Below are 16,244 nucleotides of genomic sequence, written 5' to 3'. Positions count from 1 at the left end.
GGTCTGTGTCCTTTGTCAGTGCGTTCAGCTTTGTGCTCTCCCTGTCTCGTCAGTGTAATCTACGTCAGCCGTGTCTCCCAGCTGTTTCCTCTTTGCTCCGTTCACCTCTTGTATTTAGTGTCTGTGTCTTCCCCTACTCGGTGTCGCATCGTTAACGTCTGTTCACCCTCATGCCGTGTGTGGATCTCCCTGTGTCTCTCTGTGAATTCTTAGTTTGTAGTTTTCCCAGTTTAGTTTTGTATTTCCTATGTTCTGCCTCTTCAGCAATAAAGCTGCCTTTTGAGTTTATTCCCTCGTGCCTGTGAGTCCTGCATTTTGGGTCCTACTCCTGCCTGCCACACAGCCGACCATGACACATATGGACACTTGGTCAGAAGTTTAATGCAATGGCTGTGCTTAAAGCACAATTTACATGTAGGGCAAAGGTACTAAATGGGAGTAATTACTAATTACATGGTTTTGATAGCTCTGCATAACCAAACAGCAAGTTAATGTTAAAGCAAAGAGGGCACTCTGCAACTTCCCTATTGGCAACCCAGGTAGAATATAAACTAGTAAACTAGTAGACCACAGTAAGCCTGTATGATGAATAAGCTGCCACAACAGTTACAAATTGCTAAAACTGTCGGTTGCTAAACAAATCTCAGCATAAGCTACATTATAAGATTTTGCAGTCACATTAAAAAGAAGTGCTGATTAAATTCCTGTTTTGCTTGATTTGCATTGTTAACAAAAACACCCCACAAAAGCTACAGTACCTGCTCGAAAGCAGAACTTGGTTCCGATTTGAGCACAAAAATGGAGTCTATTGCAAATTCTACTGAAGCTTGAAGAGCTTGAGTTGCTAAACTATGTACAACAATATGTAAGACAGACAGTTGAGAACCATTTAAACATATTTAAAATGTAGTCCATAGACCAACATGCATTTCAGATGTGAGACACAAGTTAGTATATGATCCAAAGAGAGCCAGAGCAGACATAAATAAGCTATAAAAATGCTGGGAGCAACTGCAACACTCTGCTTTAATACTCTATGGATGAATATGTGTTGCTTTTTGCCGGGCAAATGTGCTCCCTCACACAAATGTTCCACGAGCGTGTCAGCAGTGATCTATGAACCGTAATGTGTATTGTGCCAAGGAGTGGGCAGAACATCAGCCATATCTACGCATCTATTGCTGCATATGCTGCGAGAGGAGTGAGCAATGTTTTACTGGCTGTGGCAGGGGCACTGGGGCCTCCTGCTTCGTGCAATTGCCCTCGCTTTCCCTCCTCAGCTGACATGCAGTATCACCTGTCAAAGCACTTAGATAATTGGATATGAGAGGGATCGCAGTCCTGCCACTATAACCAATGCCACTGTCAGCAGCGTCACCGAGAGGCAGCATCTTCTTGCACTATGGGCCCAGACTGAGTGAAGGGCTGAAGTGAATGTATTTTCAGCTGGTTGACTGAACAGGGAAGCAGATCACAAATCACCTGGCTCAAAGATTTTTTTTTCACCCAGCCAAGGAGGGAGAGGGGGAGAGAGAGGGAGGCAGTAAATGTTTACAGTTGCATATAAAAATACTAAAAATATCCTGCCCTCCTGGAAGAATGACAAAGTGTTCTCTTTCACTGTTACAACCCGAGGACACAAAACAATGAATATCTCAGGATTCATTTTTAAAACCTCAGTATAAGTTATGCAAACCATCGCGCTTTCACTTATGTCCCAGGTCTCATGTGATACAAATGTAAAAAGGGCAATAGGCTTTTATAAATTCTATAAAATATGATGCTACTATACACGTCACATCAGCAGCAGCAAGGTGACGCCACATCATGACCCTGCCAGATGACTGGGGAATAAAGGTCTTCAGTAAGTGAATGTGTCATTTACATAGTCATTTTAATATTCCTGTCTTATTATACAAGCTTGGGACTTTTTTCCCATTCCTTTATGTCCCAGTTTTTGCCCTTATGAGATTTCAAGAATAAAATGCAATATATATTAATTCTGTTCAAATTATTCCCCATCTACCAGCTCACCTCACTGCTTGCCCTTATTAGCCAAGGCAAATAGAACTATTGCTCTGAGCAGGGTGTATCTGGGTTGCATCAGTTCAAGCCTTCTGTGAAATTCAGTTATGGCTACACTGTTTATTTTTATTTAGATTTTCTTCAGCCAAATCCAAGAAAGCGAGCTCAAATTCTCATTATAGCCACCACAATAAAGACACACATTAGCAGTAAAATATCATAAGGTCCTGCAATATTTGAGTTATAAGAAATAAGCACATGAAGGAGCCAGAGAGCAATAGCCTGCAGCTCAATACTGATCATAGCCTTGGACACACATTTTTATAGCATGGTTGTATTGTGAGGTTTTCTCCCAGTGAACAATGCGAACATAAATAATGAAGAATGTACACACACATGCACCCCTAGCACAGATGTGAATGCTACCTACTTTGTTGGCTTAATAAGTGGACTGCTTCCTAATCGAAATGATGTCAGGTCTTCTGCGATTGTTCCCTTTCGGAGAAGAAACATTTCTGTGAGATCAAATCCTGCGGGACAGGATTACAATGCGTTACTAGATTTGAACAAGCCGACGTCTACATCCCCACAAAGCCACCGTGTTCATTCGGTACCTACCTGTGATTTCCAGGGGACGATCTAAAACATCAGAAAACCTGCGTTCCTCTACGCTCAGAGGGGGGCATGAGCCATCTAGGGGAAAGCAACCGAGAAATTGTTTGTGTTGGGTGCAGATGTTCATTTATATTTTGAAGCACTTTTGACTAGGATTACAGAAAAGACAGTGAATCCATCACGAAATAATTTCCACTGTGCATTTCTTGTAATTTTTTTAAGGCAAAAACTTCCTAAGGAGAAAAAACACATCAGACCAGAAAAATCAGTTAAAAGTTGTTGTTTTTTTCTGTTAATCTTTAAAAGTTTTGCTAGAACATTAAAAAAAAATGAAGAAACGAGAGTGTCGGATCCAATTTAGAGACGTGGCTACATCAACTTCACAAAAAATGAAATGGAGATCAGCTTTATGCATTTTGATTGTTGTGTAACATATTTATCAATCAAAAGTTTGGATTCAAGTAAAGTCATTGCAAACAAAAACCGATGAAGATGGATTTGGACACAGACAAATGTCTATTATTATAATAGAGTCTAAATATTTCTGTCTACATCTTCTTCAAATTGACATTAATAAAAGATCAGAGTCCAGAGCTAGTAGTTTATTCGTAAAATATCACCATCAATAATCTTATTTTGTTAAAAGGAATATGCTGTTAGGAGCAAAACGTTGCAGACAACAAACCCATGTACCTGATTGTTCGCTCACTGCCATCCCCAAAGCGCAAGGAATGGAATTTAAAGTCCAAAGGAGAGCAGTCCACCTTAACAAGCAAATCATGGCTCTGGCTCTAGAAAGCAGTCCACCTGAAAACCTGGATGGAAACAACATGGCTTTAATTTCAGCTTCAGTTTAGTTAAGTTAAACAATGGATAAACACGCTGTATTACAGAGAATAGCCAAGAAAACAATGAGCCCATTTTATTATAAGGATGCTATTATGTTGGGCAACAGTATCTTTTAATTTATTTGGATTCATTTAGCAATCTAGTGTAGAAAGTTGTTTACATTCAAGTGAGGAAGAAATAATATACACACATCTGTCACATTCTAATCACTTCTTTTCATTATTAGAAACATGACTCCATTATATTATATGCAAGTTGTATTATTGCAGAATTGAATTCAGCACTAACATGCGCCTGATTTTCCTGCTTTACCTAACTCACTTGTGCATTCAAATGTCCCTAAAGCCTTACTTTGGATTTATTTCCGTCACCATGGTGAAGCTGGCGAGTTGTTCGTTGTTTTGTTCTAATTAAGGTTTTCATACAGTGATGAATTCAGATGTTTATACCACAGCAGTGTTTACACTTAGCTATGTTTCTCTTTAAGTTCTGCTTATCCAGCGAGCCAAGCTTCTCCATTTACAGCTTGTAATCCATTCAGTCTGTTCATCTGCTCTCCTCTTTTTTAATCAATATTCCAAATTATATTTACAGTATGTGTGACAGTAATTGTACGATGGGTTTTATATGGGATTGGCTTCTTGATCATATTGCCACAGCCTTGATCTTTTATTTATGTAGTACTCAATCAACACTATGTTCTTCAAGGATATCACATGTGAGTATCAAACCTGGAAACCTCCAGTTACAACAAAGTCCCCTGAACCATTTCACTATGCTGCCAAACAAAATCTTCTGGATTACTCTCGTGCCATTGCAGAGGTGCCACACATTTTTTGGGTAGTCGCACTGGATGGTGAGTGTTTGCTCCAAAGTACAGTCGGTAAAGCACCCTCAACTTTAGTGGGCTTTTCAGACTAACACTTTTAGAAACGACTAGATTGCTCTGCCTGAAAAACTGGGGCGCTGCCAAAATAATGTTGACAGATGAACTCAGAAGGTAAAAGAATTTCGCATGGCTTTTTCAACGACTTTCAAGGACTTCAAGTTGTACAGGTTAAAAAGAATCTGAGTGCACTTGAGGTACTGTGCATGATAAAATCTCATGTTTTATTGTGCTATATTAAAATTATGCATTAAAAGTATGAAGTGACCTCCTAATGAATAAGCAGTTTGGAGGATTTTAAATTTGTGGCAGCGTAGTTGCAAAGACTTTATCTATTTCCACCATGGATGACAACTCTGAAGACATTCCTAAAAAAGATCTCAAAAGGCCCTAATACAGCTGCAGCAAATTAAGGTAATTCCAATATCTATCTTACAAAAAAGGCAATAGAAAGGCGTGTCATACATTTATACATACATACATAATTCCCATCCACCCTTCAAGCCTTCCCCCACTTGATCATAAAGTTTTACATGCAGGCCTACAGTATCATGGCGCTCGGTAATGAAGTGGCCATGCCACTTCCTACAGCCAGTCTATGCAAGCGTCACAGGCAGTACAGAGGTATCACATTCCGTGTCTGCGTGGAGGAGTAATATTATTCTGGTCATTTCTGCAAATGCATGCAACAGACGCGGCTCTGCAGGCGGACCCTGCTGTCGCAGTTACTCCACACCTTTACAAATCGCAGTCATATTATCGAGGTCTGTGCGCGAGTTAAGCTGCAACTTTAAACCCACACGCTCCCCCCGGTGCAGCAGCATGGTACACAGCTGCTCTATATCCGCATCAACTAAACGGACACAGGGGCAGTTTAAGGTAGTTACACGGAGGCTATGAGCCCGTATGTATCACAGGCACCAGGCAAAACCGTGCGCACTTAAGTTGTTCGATCCATCAGTCATTCAGCCACTTTCGCTCAGAGGCAATAACTCAGTGCAACTATGCAATATTCAAAGAAGCGTGTTTCTATGCGCGACCGCTGATTGGCTGTGGGCTTTTGAGCATTTTTTTAATAAGTATGAAACGTAGCACTTGATATTCGTTCAGTGTTTAGAATATTACGTAATTTGCGGTTAACAAATAGGCAAAAGTGGTGCGTGTTTACTACTGCAGAGCTGCAAGAAAATCAGAAATAAGCCGTTTCTAAGGCATGGGTCCCAGCACAAGTTACACGGATGAAGCCGGGAGTTTAAGTAGGGAAACAAATAAATAAAATAAAAAAACAAAAACACACTTTCATGAGAAAACAAGCAAAATATGCTCGCTAAAAGGGGATTTTCAATAAATTCACAAGCTGATTTCTACATTAAGCCGTTTTTTCTTCTTCTTTTTTAAAATTTTCGTTTACTGTGAAATTAATTTGATCCATAAGTACTTACAGTATCTGACAAAGTTTCCTCTAAGGCGAAAACAGAGAAAAAAACCGCGACAAAAGCATAGTCCATGTGTGGATACGACCAGTCCGATTCCGGATTCCAAGACTTGGAAATAAAAGTCACAGTGGGATCGCCAGCCCGATCGCTGTCCTTATTAGTTGCACCGAGTGGCCCTCCCACTCTGTCATTATTACTGAAATGTTCACTGACAGAGAGTTCAGCAAACAAGACTAGCACACAGTCAAACAGCTTTGATATTCAGTAAAATAAATGCCCAATTGCAGTTCAAACAAACTGTTATTAAAAGAGCCAGGTGCGGGACGGTATTGCACGGCGTTTGATGTATTATGATTTCATCAAAAATCCCCAATAAAGACCCTAAGCATGTGGCTTTACTTGATAGTAAGGTACTTTTATATTAGCAGTAATTAGAATTATCCAAGCCAAGCTTAAAAGTAAATATGTGCAGAATACAAAACGTGTCAACGCGTATTCATGCTGATCCATGCTTACCTGGCTATTCATCACTTTATAAAAAAGACGTTATGCTTTATTATAAAGCGGAATGATGAGCAGGTTTAATAAAGGCAGCTTTCAGGGGCAGTCCCTGTGCTACAGCAACAAACTCAATCCACATACTATTTTAGTTAGAAGACCCAAATGCCATGTTGCAATACTATACTGCTATATGGTAGCCAACAACTTATGTTTCAAATGCAGGTTTGACAGGCTTGTGAGCGTAGACTTTATCCAAACCTAGTGAGGGTTTGCTAATGTTTACCACTGTCCGAACTGAGTTTCGTCACATCCATATTATTGTAATCTCTTTAACAAAAAGAGCTGTCTTTGTTAAAAGTGTTGGTTGAATTAAAACTACTTAGCATCCTAAAGTTTTGTTTAAAGAAAAAGGTCAAGGCACCTGCTCAGTACAAACAGGTGTTCAAGATCCACACATGTAATTGTTTAGACAGATGATTTTCGTGCACCCTCCCCTTCACCACAGGGCCACACACTCCGAGATACACATTCAAGCATTGTGCTAAAAAGAAACCGAGACAAGGGCTTGAAAGAAATTCAAATTCAAATGAAACAGATGGCCAAATTTCTTTGTTTTAGCACAAACATTTCTTTAGAGCTCCTGTAGTTCTTTTAATTTTGAATCGCTATAAGAACTTTTCTCATCTCATGCTTAAAAGTGTGACTTGGTGTGTTAGCACTGGAGTCACAAGAATCCAAATGTTGGAAAATTGTTTTGTGACTGTTAACCCCCCTCCTCCGTCCTTTTTTTTAATGAACTGATTTATTTTTCATCAGAAACAGGCTCTGTACCACCTCCAGTATATGTGTGTGTGTGATTTGGGTAAACTTACTCTTAAAGTAAAACCAATAAATAACGAAATAATGAAAATGACAAGGAGCCTTAATGGTCCTTCAGGATACACTGTATTTATCAGAAATACACTATTAAAAGAGTTTGCATCAGTCAATTTGAATGTAAGCTCTTTGTTTGTGTTATTGTATTATTTATAACAATAATTTGGTCTTACTCGGGAAAAATGGTTGTTGCTGTGGTAACCTAAAGGTGTTACTACTGGCAAAGCATATATACATTCAGCTATTGCAAAATTATTTTTTTTATTTTTTTTTGGACTGCACCAGTTGCAAATAAGATTGCTTAACTTTATGTATTGGTAGAGCTGAGAAATACAATCCACTGAGTCCTACATCTATTAGAATAAGGAAATAATACAGTTTACAGTTAAATAATTATGTGCAAATACATAAAATGTAACCTTAAATATATAGAATTAATTCACTGTTAATTACTCAGGTAATGTCTGGATTGCATACCTAATTACTGGCCAGATTAGAGATCACAAATTAGGTCGAGAACTTTTAATAAAAGTCCAGCATATTCTGTTCCACAATCTTTGCTTGCAAAGTAATCCTCTCGCAGTGCTGTGAAAAGCCAAGCTGTTGCTGGGTTGCTGCTCTGTGGGCAAAGACAGATTGTGTGTGGTGTATGAGGTTGGGATTTTTCTTTTGCTATCCTAAAATCCTCAGTAAATCATAAGCTGTCAAAACTTTTCAGAAGCATTTCTTTGGGAGCTCCAATGAAATCTGCTCACGGTATTGTCTGCAGATTATCCAGAGTAATCAGGACATTATTTCAAAAAGACACATTGCTGCTGATGTTGTTTTGTCTGTGAGCAGTCCATTTTAAATTCTTGTCACCTTTCCTCTAAAGCATTTCTGAGGCAAACACAGAATTCTCAACAGGTTCCCGGATACATATATATATATATTTTTTTCTCCATTAAAAATTGAAAACCTGAGGTTTTGCTGTAAACGGACACCTGGTCATCACTTTGGTCATCACGTTGACATTTATTCCCATTTAATATATCTTCTGTATAATTTTTAAAGAATAAAATGCATGCAACATGAACTGAGGTACATGAAAATAAGTTATCAGTTCTTAAGCAGAAGTCACTGTCATTTAAAACTTGGAATACAAAAGCATTGGGGTTTTTTTTTTAAATCACAAGAGAATATCCCTCTAGATCTTTTTATAGTTATGGGGACTTGCCCTTTGAAATATTTTGTCCTGGCATTTCAGCTTTAATAGACAGTCAGGAGAGTCAGATAACAAAGGAAAATCGGGGTGGCAAGCGACAGATGCTCATGCTGATTCTGGCCCCAAGATATTAGGTTTACATGTTCAGTGCCCTTAAAAATAATAATAATAAAAAAGATTCAAAGACATTAGAGAGAAAGCGCCCTTTTAGAGATTTTTAACTCCTGTGATTTCCAGAGACTCAATCACACTACATGACCTAATCTACTGTTTTACTTGCAAGAGATGGTGTGGGTGGTTTAGGAAGATGACAGCTGAAAGCCATTTCTGCCTCATAAAAATGATTAATGTGTTATCATAAAAATGCAACAACAACAAAATGATAAACTAAAATTGTCTTTTGTTTCAGTTACAGTGATTTTTCACATCAGATGAGAAATGTTATCAATTGCAGCCTAGCAAATTCTTAAATTTTCACCTAATGATTGTAAAAACTTTCACAGAACTTCAGTTAAAATTAACAGAAAATAGGAACTACTAAAATTTGCACAACTGTATATTGCCTACATATACTAATCTACACAGCTTTAAGCATCATAAAATTGGGCAATTATACATGATGTACCTTGTACTAAGATAGACTAGCTAACTAAAGTAACAGGTGAAAACTCTCGAGTCTCTAGCTTAACCTTCACCCTTTCATCCTCTTTTTAGCTTTGAAAAAGCTTCTTTTGTCAAATGCCTCCAAGTTTTAACTTAGAGAATTAGCGAGCTACCATTGGTTGCTAACAATGACAAGCTGTGTAAACAGTGCGCCCATGCCCAGCGGTCAAACATGCTGCTTGAATATATCCTCTTATGTTCCAAGAATAAGGACTGAGCTGGCATAATTTTACCTTTTAATATTATCTAAACTGAAAAACATGCTCTCAAATTGTTAGCAAGACTTACACTGGCTAGCTTACAGTTAGCTATAGAACTTAGATCATTAGCATTTCTTTCCTTTATTTTTTGTTAAGTAGTTAGCTTATTACTTGTTAAATTATTTCAAAAGATTGCTGGTGAGGCAAAGAAATTTTTCTTAAGAATAGGAATTATATTTTTCTCAAATTCATTTAATTGTACAGACTATACACTAGACAAAGTGCAGGTAAATGATCAGGTTTCAAGGTGCTTTTACTACTAAAACATGCTTCAATACTTTTAACAAATTCGGTCACCATAACGTCTATATGTGCTAATTAAATTAAGGAATACATCTATCTTGTGGTAAGCTTAATATTAGTATGGTTAATAAGGACATTATTTTTTTCTTAATTTAGGTAGTGTTTCATTACTCATTTGATGGTGAAAAAAATGGGGGGTTATTAATGACAGAGCAATAATCTTACCAATTCCTCCTTTACATACATATTTACGTGTAAATGCAGTTTGTAAATAAAACAACACAACAATTTACTTCTTGTAATCTTTTTCTGATTTGCCCTAATACAATATAAATGCACTGAATTTCAAAATAATCTTACAGTATACTCTCCTCTTTGTGCGTACGTGTTTCTGCCTGTGTCTGTTTTTCATAGATATGCACATGCATAACCTCGGCAAATACTACTGTTTTGTCAAGCACCTGTTTGCTTTGAATATAATACTAATCGCTGCTCTGAACCTTCATTCATTTCACTCTTGTTAAAGTGGTTTAAGCGCAAAACACCTGCCTGTTTTACAAGATGATTAACTAAATTGACATATGTCAAAGCACCAGACAAAAACATCATATTGTGTGTCACTAATCTGTATGCAGACATAACCACTGATGTGTACCTTTCATGTGCACATAAAAATCACAGAAGCTATTAAGGAGTGTGTTTATCATTTCTGAGAGCTCACCTGGGCATGAAAGCTTCCAGTATGCAGACAAAAAAGAAAATGAATAAAAAGATACAATAATGTGTCAGTTTTGCCTAGAGCTATAGATCTGTGGGGTATTTTTGTAATATGATCATATAATTGGCTTGCGTATTGAAAGCAGTGAAAGAAAATCAGTTGGTTGCCAACTGACTGTCTGCTGTCTGAAGTTGGGCTTTAATGTGGTACGTACAACCAGTAGGCATCAGAATTTTAAATTAACTACTCCTATGTTATTATTACACCAATGGCATTGCATTTGACAAAAAACATTAAACACTGGAAAATATTACAGTGTGTTGCACCTACTTTGTTTGTATATGCAACATTCTGCTTTGCAATTGTGCACTTTTTTAAAATATGTCTGTATTGGGAATTTTCTACAGCCACTGAGTCACTTTACATAAATTTGCTTGTGATGGCCAACTTTATAATATGCAAATGATACACACCCTCTGTCTAGGCTAGGTAAGGTAAAGACAAGAAACACTCAGCATTGTAAAACTATACACGCACGTGCATTCTGGGACCCCTTAGTACCAGCTGAGGATCATTTAAATGCTACCAGAGCTGCTGACTATGTCTATCCCTTTATGACCACAGTACCTATCTTCTGTTGTCTGCTTCCAGAAGGATACTGAACCATGTCACAAAACTCAAAACATCTCAAACTGTTTTTTTGAACCTGACATTGAGTTCACTGTACTCAAATGGATTTCACAGTCAGCAGGTCTCAATCCAACAGAGCACCTTTGAGAATAAAGAGAAGAAAAAGACCTTGTTCATCTATTATTACATAAACTTGAAGAGATTTCCCATTTTAAATTGACTCTTTCAATACAATGGCCAATATCCTGTGTGCTAGTGACACACTGTGTACCTAATGCAAGTGCGTCATAGTAAGAGACTGATCGATAACAACGATAATAACAATGTGATTAGTCAAATGAATACATATATTTGTATACATGTATATATACATATATACAAGTTTGAGAAGATATTTTTTAGCACAGCTTTGCAATTTTCTTGCAAAAAGACAAGAAAATACAGCACTGACTAGCAGAATGACTTTAGGAAGTTAGGTGAAGGAATACAAAGAGCCAGAACACCTGCACCTACACCTGCAAAGAAGAAGGTGGTGCTTGATGAATGGAACAAATGCAGTACTTTGATCCGGGAGAGTAGATGTAATGTGTGGGTTTTTTTTCAGTGTTTAATAAGATTTAGGCAACAAACCTATATGTGGTCAGGTTAAGAGGTCAGGAAATAACGTGTTTTAACTTTGCCAGAAGATTTCAGAACAGCTGCCTTTAGTTATTCTCCAAATTTTTCCCTCAAGCTGTAAACCTATGACCTCACAACGGCATGGCTGGTCTATAGCGATGAGAGTGATGAAGCGACACTGATAACAATTTAGCAAAATAACCAACAAAGCTATAAGACCATGAGCTCCACCTGTTTTCTGACACAATAAGGAGGAGACTTCAAAGTTTACAGGGAAACAAAGACTATTTTGGCAGTACGCCTTGTGTTCTTCAGATGAATAATAAATGTCAGAATCAGAAGAAAGTGGATGATGGGTGAATGTGATGCTATAATTTAACTGAAGCTGAAGAATAAAGGGGAAAGGAAACAGCTACTGTTATAAAATCAAAATACACATTAAAAAGAAAAGTCTACTTAACTGACAGAAGTATGAACAATGGCTTTCCTTTTTTCTTTTCTTTTTTTTTTTAAACAGCAAGCCCACTTTTAATAGAATTTGGTAGATGGTCTCCATTGGGGCACATTGCCAAACAGCACTAAATAAAGGCATTTGCAGTTTTGAAAGGTTGCATGAATTAAGCAGACCTATATACCTTCCCTGTGCAAGTGAATAATGGGTATATCTTTCATTAGTTTAATTAAAATTCAGGGGCATAAATGAAGCTTAGATATAGGCCTGTTGATTTTAGAGAGTTGAATTTATAAGTGTCCAAACCAGTAGTGACCAACTAATTAACTGGTAAGAATGTTCTTCATTACAATTAGTTGCAGGCTAATTTCCTCAATACAATAGATAGCTGGTGCTCATAGAGATGTATTATTTTCACTCTCTGAAACGTTAGAGTCTCAATGTCACCATAGGCTGCTCCAGTGTTCCCCTTGCAAAAGTAATTACTCAAGTAATAATTTAATTTTGCTACAGTAATTCCATACACGGTGAAGCATGGCTGCACATTCCTTGCCTATTGTAATTTAAGAAACAATATAGCTCATAAATGGAGTAGATTTATTTTACCTATTGCACTTAAAACTGTGAAAAGGGAGCCAGAATGAAAAGATGAAAATTCTTTATAGTGAGATAGCATGGGTTTTTGCATGCAAGATAAATTTGATAGGAACTGAAAGAAATGGTGAGTAGCCTCTCAGAAAAAAGAAAAAAAAATCCCGAGCACATTGTCACAACTCACACAGAGTCTAGAGTCTGGAAAAGTTTATATAGTCCCAACACTGCACAGGTTTGGAGCCCACAGTCAGCTGTTTTGAAAACGTCAGTGACATAGCTTTGAGGAGGCTACAGCTCCTCTAGTCACTAAAATGAAAATAAAATGAAAAACATTGTCTTCCTGTTATTACACAGATATTACAGGTAGAAAAGTAACTATTTGCTGTATGTATTTCTGAAGCTGAAAAATTCAACAAACGCGTCAGACACATAAAACAGACCAATGTAAGCGCCTATATGACGGTTATGTACACAATCAAGTTACCAAAGCCAAGAAATAAAAAGAATACGGTCATAAAAGGTACTCATCCAGTGAGCCACTGATCAGACATATACTCTATACTAAAAGTACTAATTAAATTACTTTGATGGAGGCTAATTAGCTATATGGGTCTTTACTGAAAATACACTTAGCTTAGGGAATACTTTCAGCACAGTGACTATGGTGGTGTGGAGAACTGCAGTGTACAATTAACAGGTATACTCCAAAGATAGGCTCTACAAGAGAATGCAGCTTCAGGTGCACTGCACCCTGATTTCTAAAGCCACACTTTCTCCCGTTCAGCTAATTTAATGCTTAATGAACCAGATAAGTTTTCCAAATACACTGGACCAGTCCTGAATGTAAATTATGCTGCATATAAGTCTGAAAATGCACCAGCTCATAGATGCTATTTGACACTTTACAGACAATTCCTTGTACCAGAAGAGCATTTGCAGGAAAAAAAAGAAAGCAGAGAAAAATAAAAATAATGGGATACAAAGAAATTATATAATTTCACAAGAATATTTAAATGGCAGTCTCCCAGTTCAGCTTACGTGCCATAACTCAAGGTTGAGACAACTGGATAGCCTATTTGTCCCTCAAGTAAGCCAAAATGCCTGTGTGGTTGCACCACACAGGGTTGGGTTGCCCCATAAGCTAACAAAGGTGTTACATTGGTGGGTCTTAACGAAATACATTCAGATTGTTAACATAACCACAACATAATAAGAATAGAGGTGTTACTTCTTTTTTTAAATCTTCCTGCTAGAGCAGGATACTGTATCACATGAAGTAGGCAAAGGAATATGAATATGAGAGGTTAGAATGAAAATATTTCTGACAAAAAGAACAAATAACTAGTAACGCTTCATGGGCATTTAAATTACTCTAACTATTGCAGACTGCCTGTGTTTGTATCAGTGATGAAACACACTGCGCTGGAGTTATATAACAGCACAGATTCATTGCAGCCATTCATATTGAGATGCTTCAGCATAATGCATCCTCTTACTGAGTGTTTGGTGGTTGTTTTCCTTTCAGGACATCACAGGCCAACTTGAGATTTTCCCTTGAGAGTGTCTTTAAGAAGATTTAATTGTATATAATGGTGGAAAGTTGTTGACTGACTGACCTTCTGCTAATGAGACAGGTATTGTGTTGTAATGAATAATCTCTGGTAAGAAGGTTCTTGTGCATTTCTGTTTTACTTCATGTGCTGCATTTAAAGTGTAAAAAATACTCCACTATATCACAGGAAGTTACTTTGTTTTGTTTTAAACAATTGATTGGCTTATAAAATACTGAAGGCTGTGAACTTTTGCATTATGGACAATGAGTGCATAAGCTATTATAGTTAGAATAGCCTGACCTCGACTTCAGCAGCATTAGCAATTCTGCTTTCAGGCAATATCGATCTAATAATATACAATCTATCAAATGCCTGACATTACTTAGTTTCCCTTTTGCCGCCAGAACAGCTCTGTTATGTCAGCCCACAGACTTTGGCCCTCTGGCTGTGTTCTGTGGTGTCTGCCGCCTGATTTTAGCACCAGATCATTTGGGTTCTGTAGTTTGCTGCAGGAGTATGTTGCTGTCAGAGAGTGTTGTTGCCGTCGGGGTGTGGTTGTTTCTGAAGCAATGTTTGGGTGTATGCTGCCTGTCAAAGTGACATACAGTACTGCTTAAAAGTCTCAAGCTACTCCTCATTTCTTTCTATTTTGCCTCCAAGGAACCAGGCTTTCTTCTAAATTTTTTAAAGTGATCTTGAGCAGTAGTTCTCCAGGACATTTGAAGGTTTTTCGAAAATTTTCATTGGACACCAGCTGTTTTTTCATTCATATTTATGCAGTATTAATGCAGTATGCAGTGTGTCCTTAAAAATATGGTAAATGAAGGACAAAAACAGAAGTGGCAGGTCTAAAAAAATATCTTCACTAGATAAAAAGTGAAAATCATGCTCTTAAGAAACAGGAAATTAAACTCCGACACAGGACCTGAGAGATGCATCTAGCTCTTGAGTTAATCCATCTACTGTTTGCTGAAGTCTCATCAGAAATGGTATCCAAGGAAAGTTGGCTGTTGAGATGCCATTCTTAAGACTGGGAAACAGGCATCCCAAACTATACAAGAACTCAAGAGGGACTCTGGTAAGTGTTGACAGCCTTCTGTAAAATACTGTGGAGGCTCTATCATGGCTCTATCAGCCAGTGGTGTTCAGGATCTTGTCAAAATTGATGGACTGATGAATGCAGAAAAATACAGTCAGGTAAACGACAATGTCCCCCAAACACACTGCCAATGCAGTAAAAGTATACCTGGAAAGAAAAACACACAATAGAACAATATCATGGATTGGCCTCCCCAGAGTCTGGACCTCAACAATTCTTAAGCAGTGTGGGATCATCTTGACGGAAAACAGAACAAAAGGCAACATCCAAAGAAGAGCTTTGAATGTCCCCCAAGAAGCCCGGAGAACTATTCCTCAAGACTACTTAAAGAAATGACAAGAAAGCCTGTCAAAGAAGGTTCAGGCTGTGCGGAAGATTAAATGTGATCATGTTTGATTTTCAAGTTCACTGCTTTTTGCCTTACATGCTGTATTCCTATTTATAAGAGCATCAATAACAAAAATTGCAGCCAGTATTTCCCATTTTACTACCAAAATATACAAAAATTAGTTAGCTCAATACTTTTCCAAAGTACTGCACATTAATGTCAGAATCTAAGTCTTGCGGAACATCGCAATGTAGCAAGATGATCAATGCTAACCCCTTTATTGGTGATGTAAGCCATAAATAGCAGCAATAACAAAATGCCAGAAATTCAGTTAAAAGAACATTTAGTTGAACATTCAGTCTTTTTAAAGTTAAAGGCAATATTTTTCTTGTTGAATACTTTTTCCCCTGCTGATGGGAGTTTTACAAAACTATACAGATTATACCTGGAGCTTAAATATTCATTTACTCACTGGGTGTTTTGTGTTGCTTCTAGTCAAGAAGCAGACTAGACTAGACGTGTTGTATTTTATCACACATACTTAAATTCTGCACATCACGATAAAAATCTACGATTATCAGTTCAGCATTGACGCTTGAACGCGCTTCCTGCGGAGACGTCACGGTCAGCTGCCCGTCTCTCCACCGTGGTGACGTTAACAGGAGCACGTGGGTTTGTTATTGCAGGAAGTGAAG

The 16,244-nt window shown here is 37.7% G+C and overlaps 1 protein-coding gene across 3 annotated transcripts in view; it reads right to left on the bottom strand.

The window, feature by feature from the left end:
* The window catches only part of LOC146620100 (uncharacterized), a 121,161-nt gene extending 115,236 nt beyond the window's left edge, over nt 1–5,925 (bottom strand). For all 3 annotated transcript variants that reach the window (XM_085368762.1, XM_085368763.1, XM_085368764.1), the window contains exons 1-4: nt 5,818–5,925; nt 3,334–3,455; nt 2,644–2,718; nt 2,456–2,555 (exon numbers count right to left, since the gene is read on the bottom strand). In XM_085368762.1, the coding sequence (XP_085224888.1) occupies nt 2,456–2,555; nt 2,644–2,718; nt 3,334–3,421 (263 nt within the window). In that variant the 5' untranslated portion in view covers nt 3,422–3,455; nt 5,818–5,925. The remainder of the gene's footprint in view (nt 1–2,455; nt 2,556–2,643; nt 2,719–3,333; nt 3,456–5,817) is intronic.
* Between the last annotated feature and the right edge of the window lie 10,319 nt (nt 5,926–16,244).

Source organism: Diplotaxodon limnothrissa, linkage group LG13 (genome assembly GCF_057381915.1).
Source record: "Diplotaxodon limnothrissa isolate DT_005_m linkage group LG13, D_limnothrissa_male_GT1.1, whole genome shotgun sequence".
Classification (NCBI taxonomy): domain Eukaryota; kingdom Metazoa; phylum Chordata; class Actinopteri; order Cichliformes; family Cichlidae; genus Diplotaxodon; species Diplotaxodon limnothrissa.
Note: the sequence above shows the minus strand (reverse complement) of the source record. Positions and strands in the feature narration are given on the sequence as shown.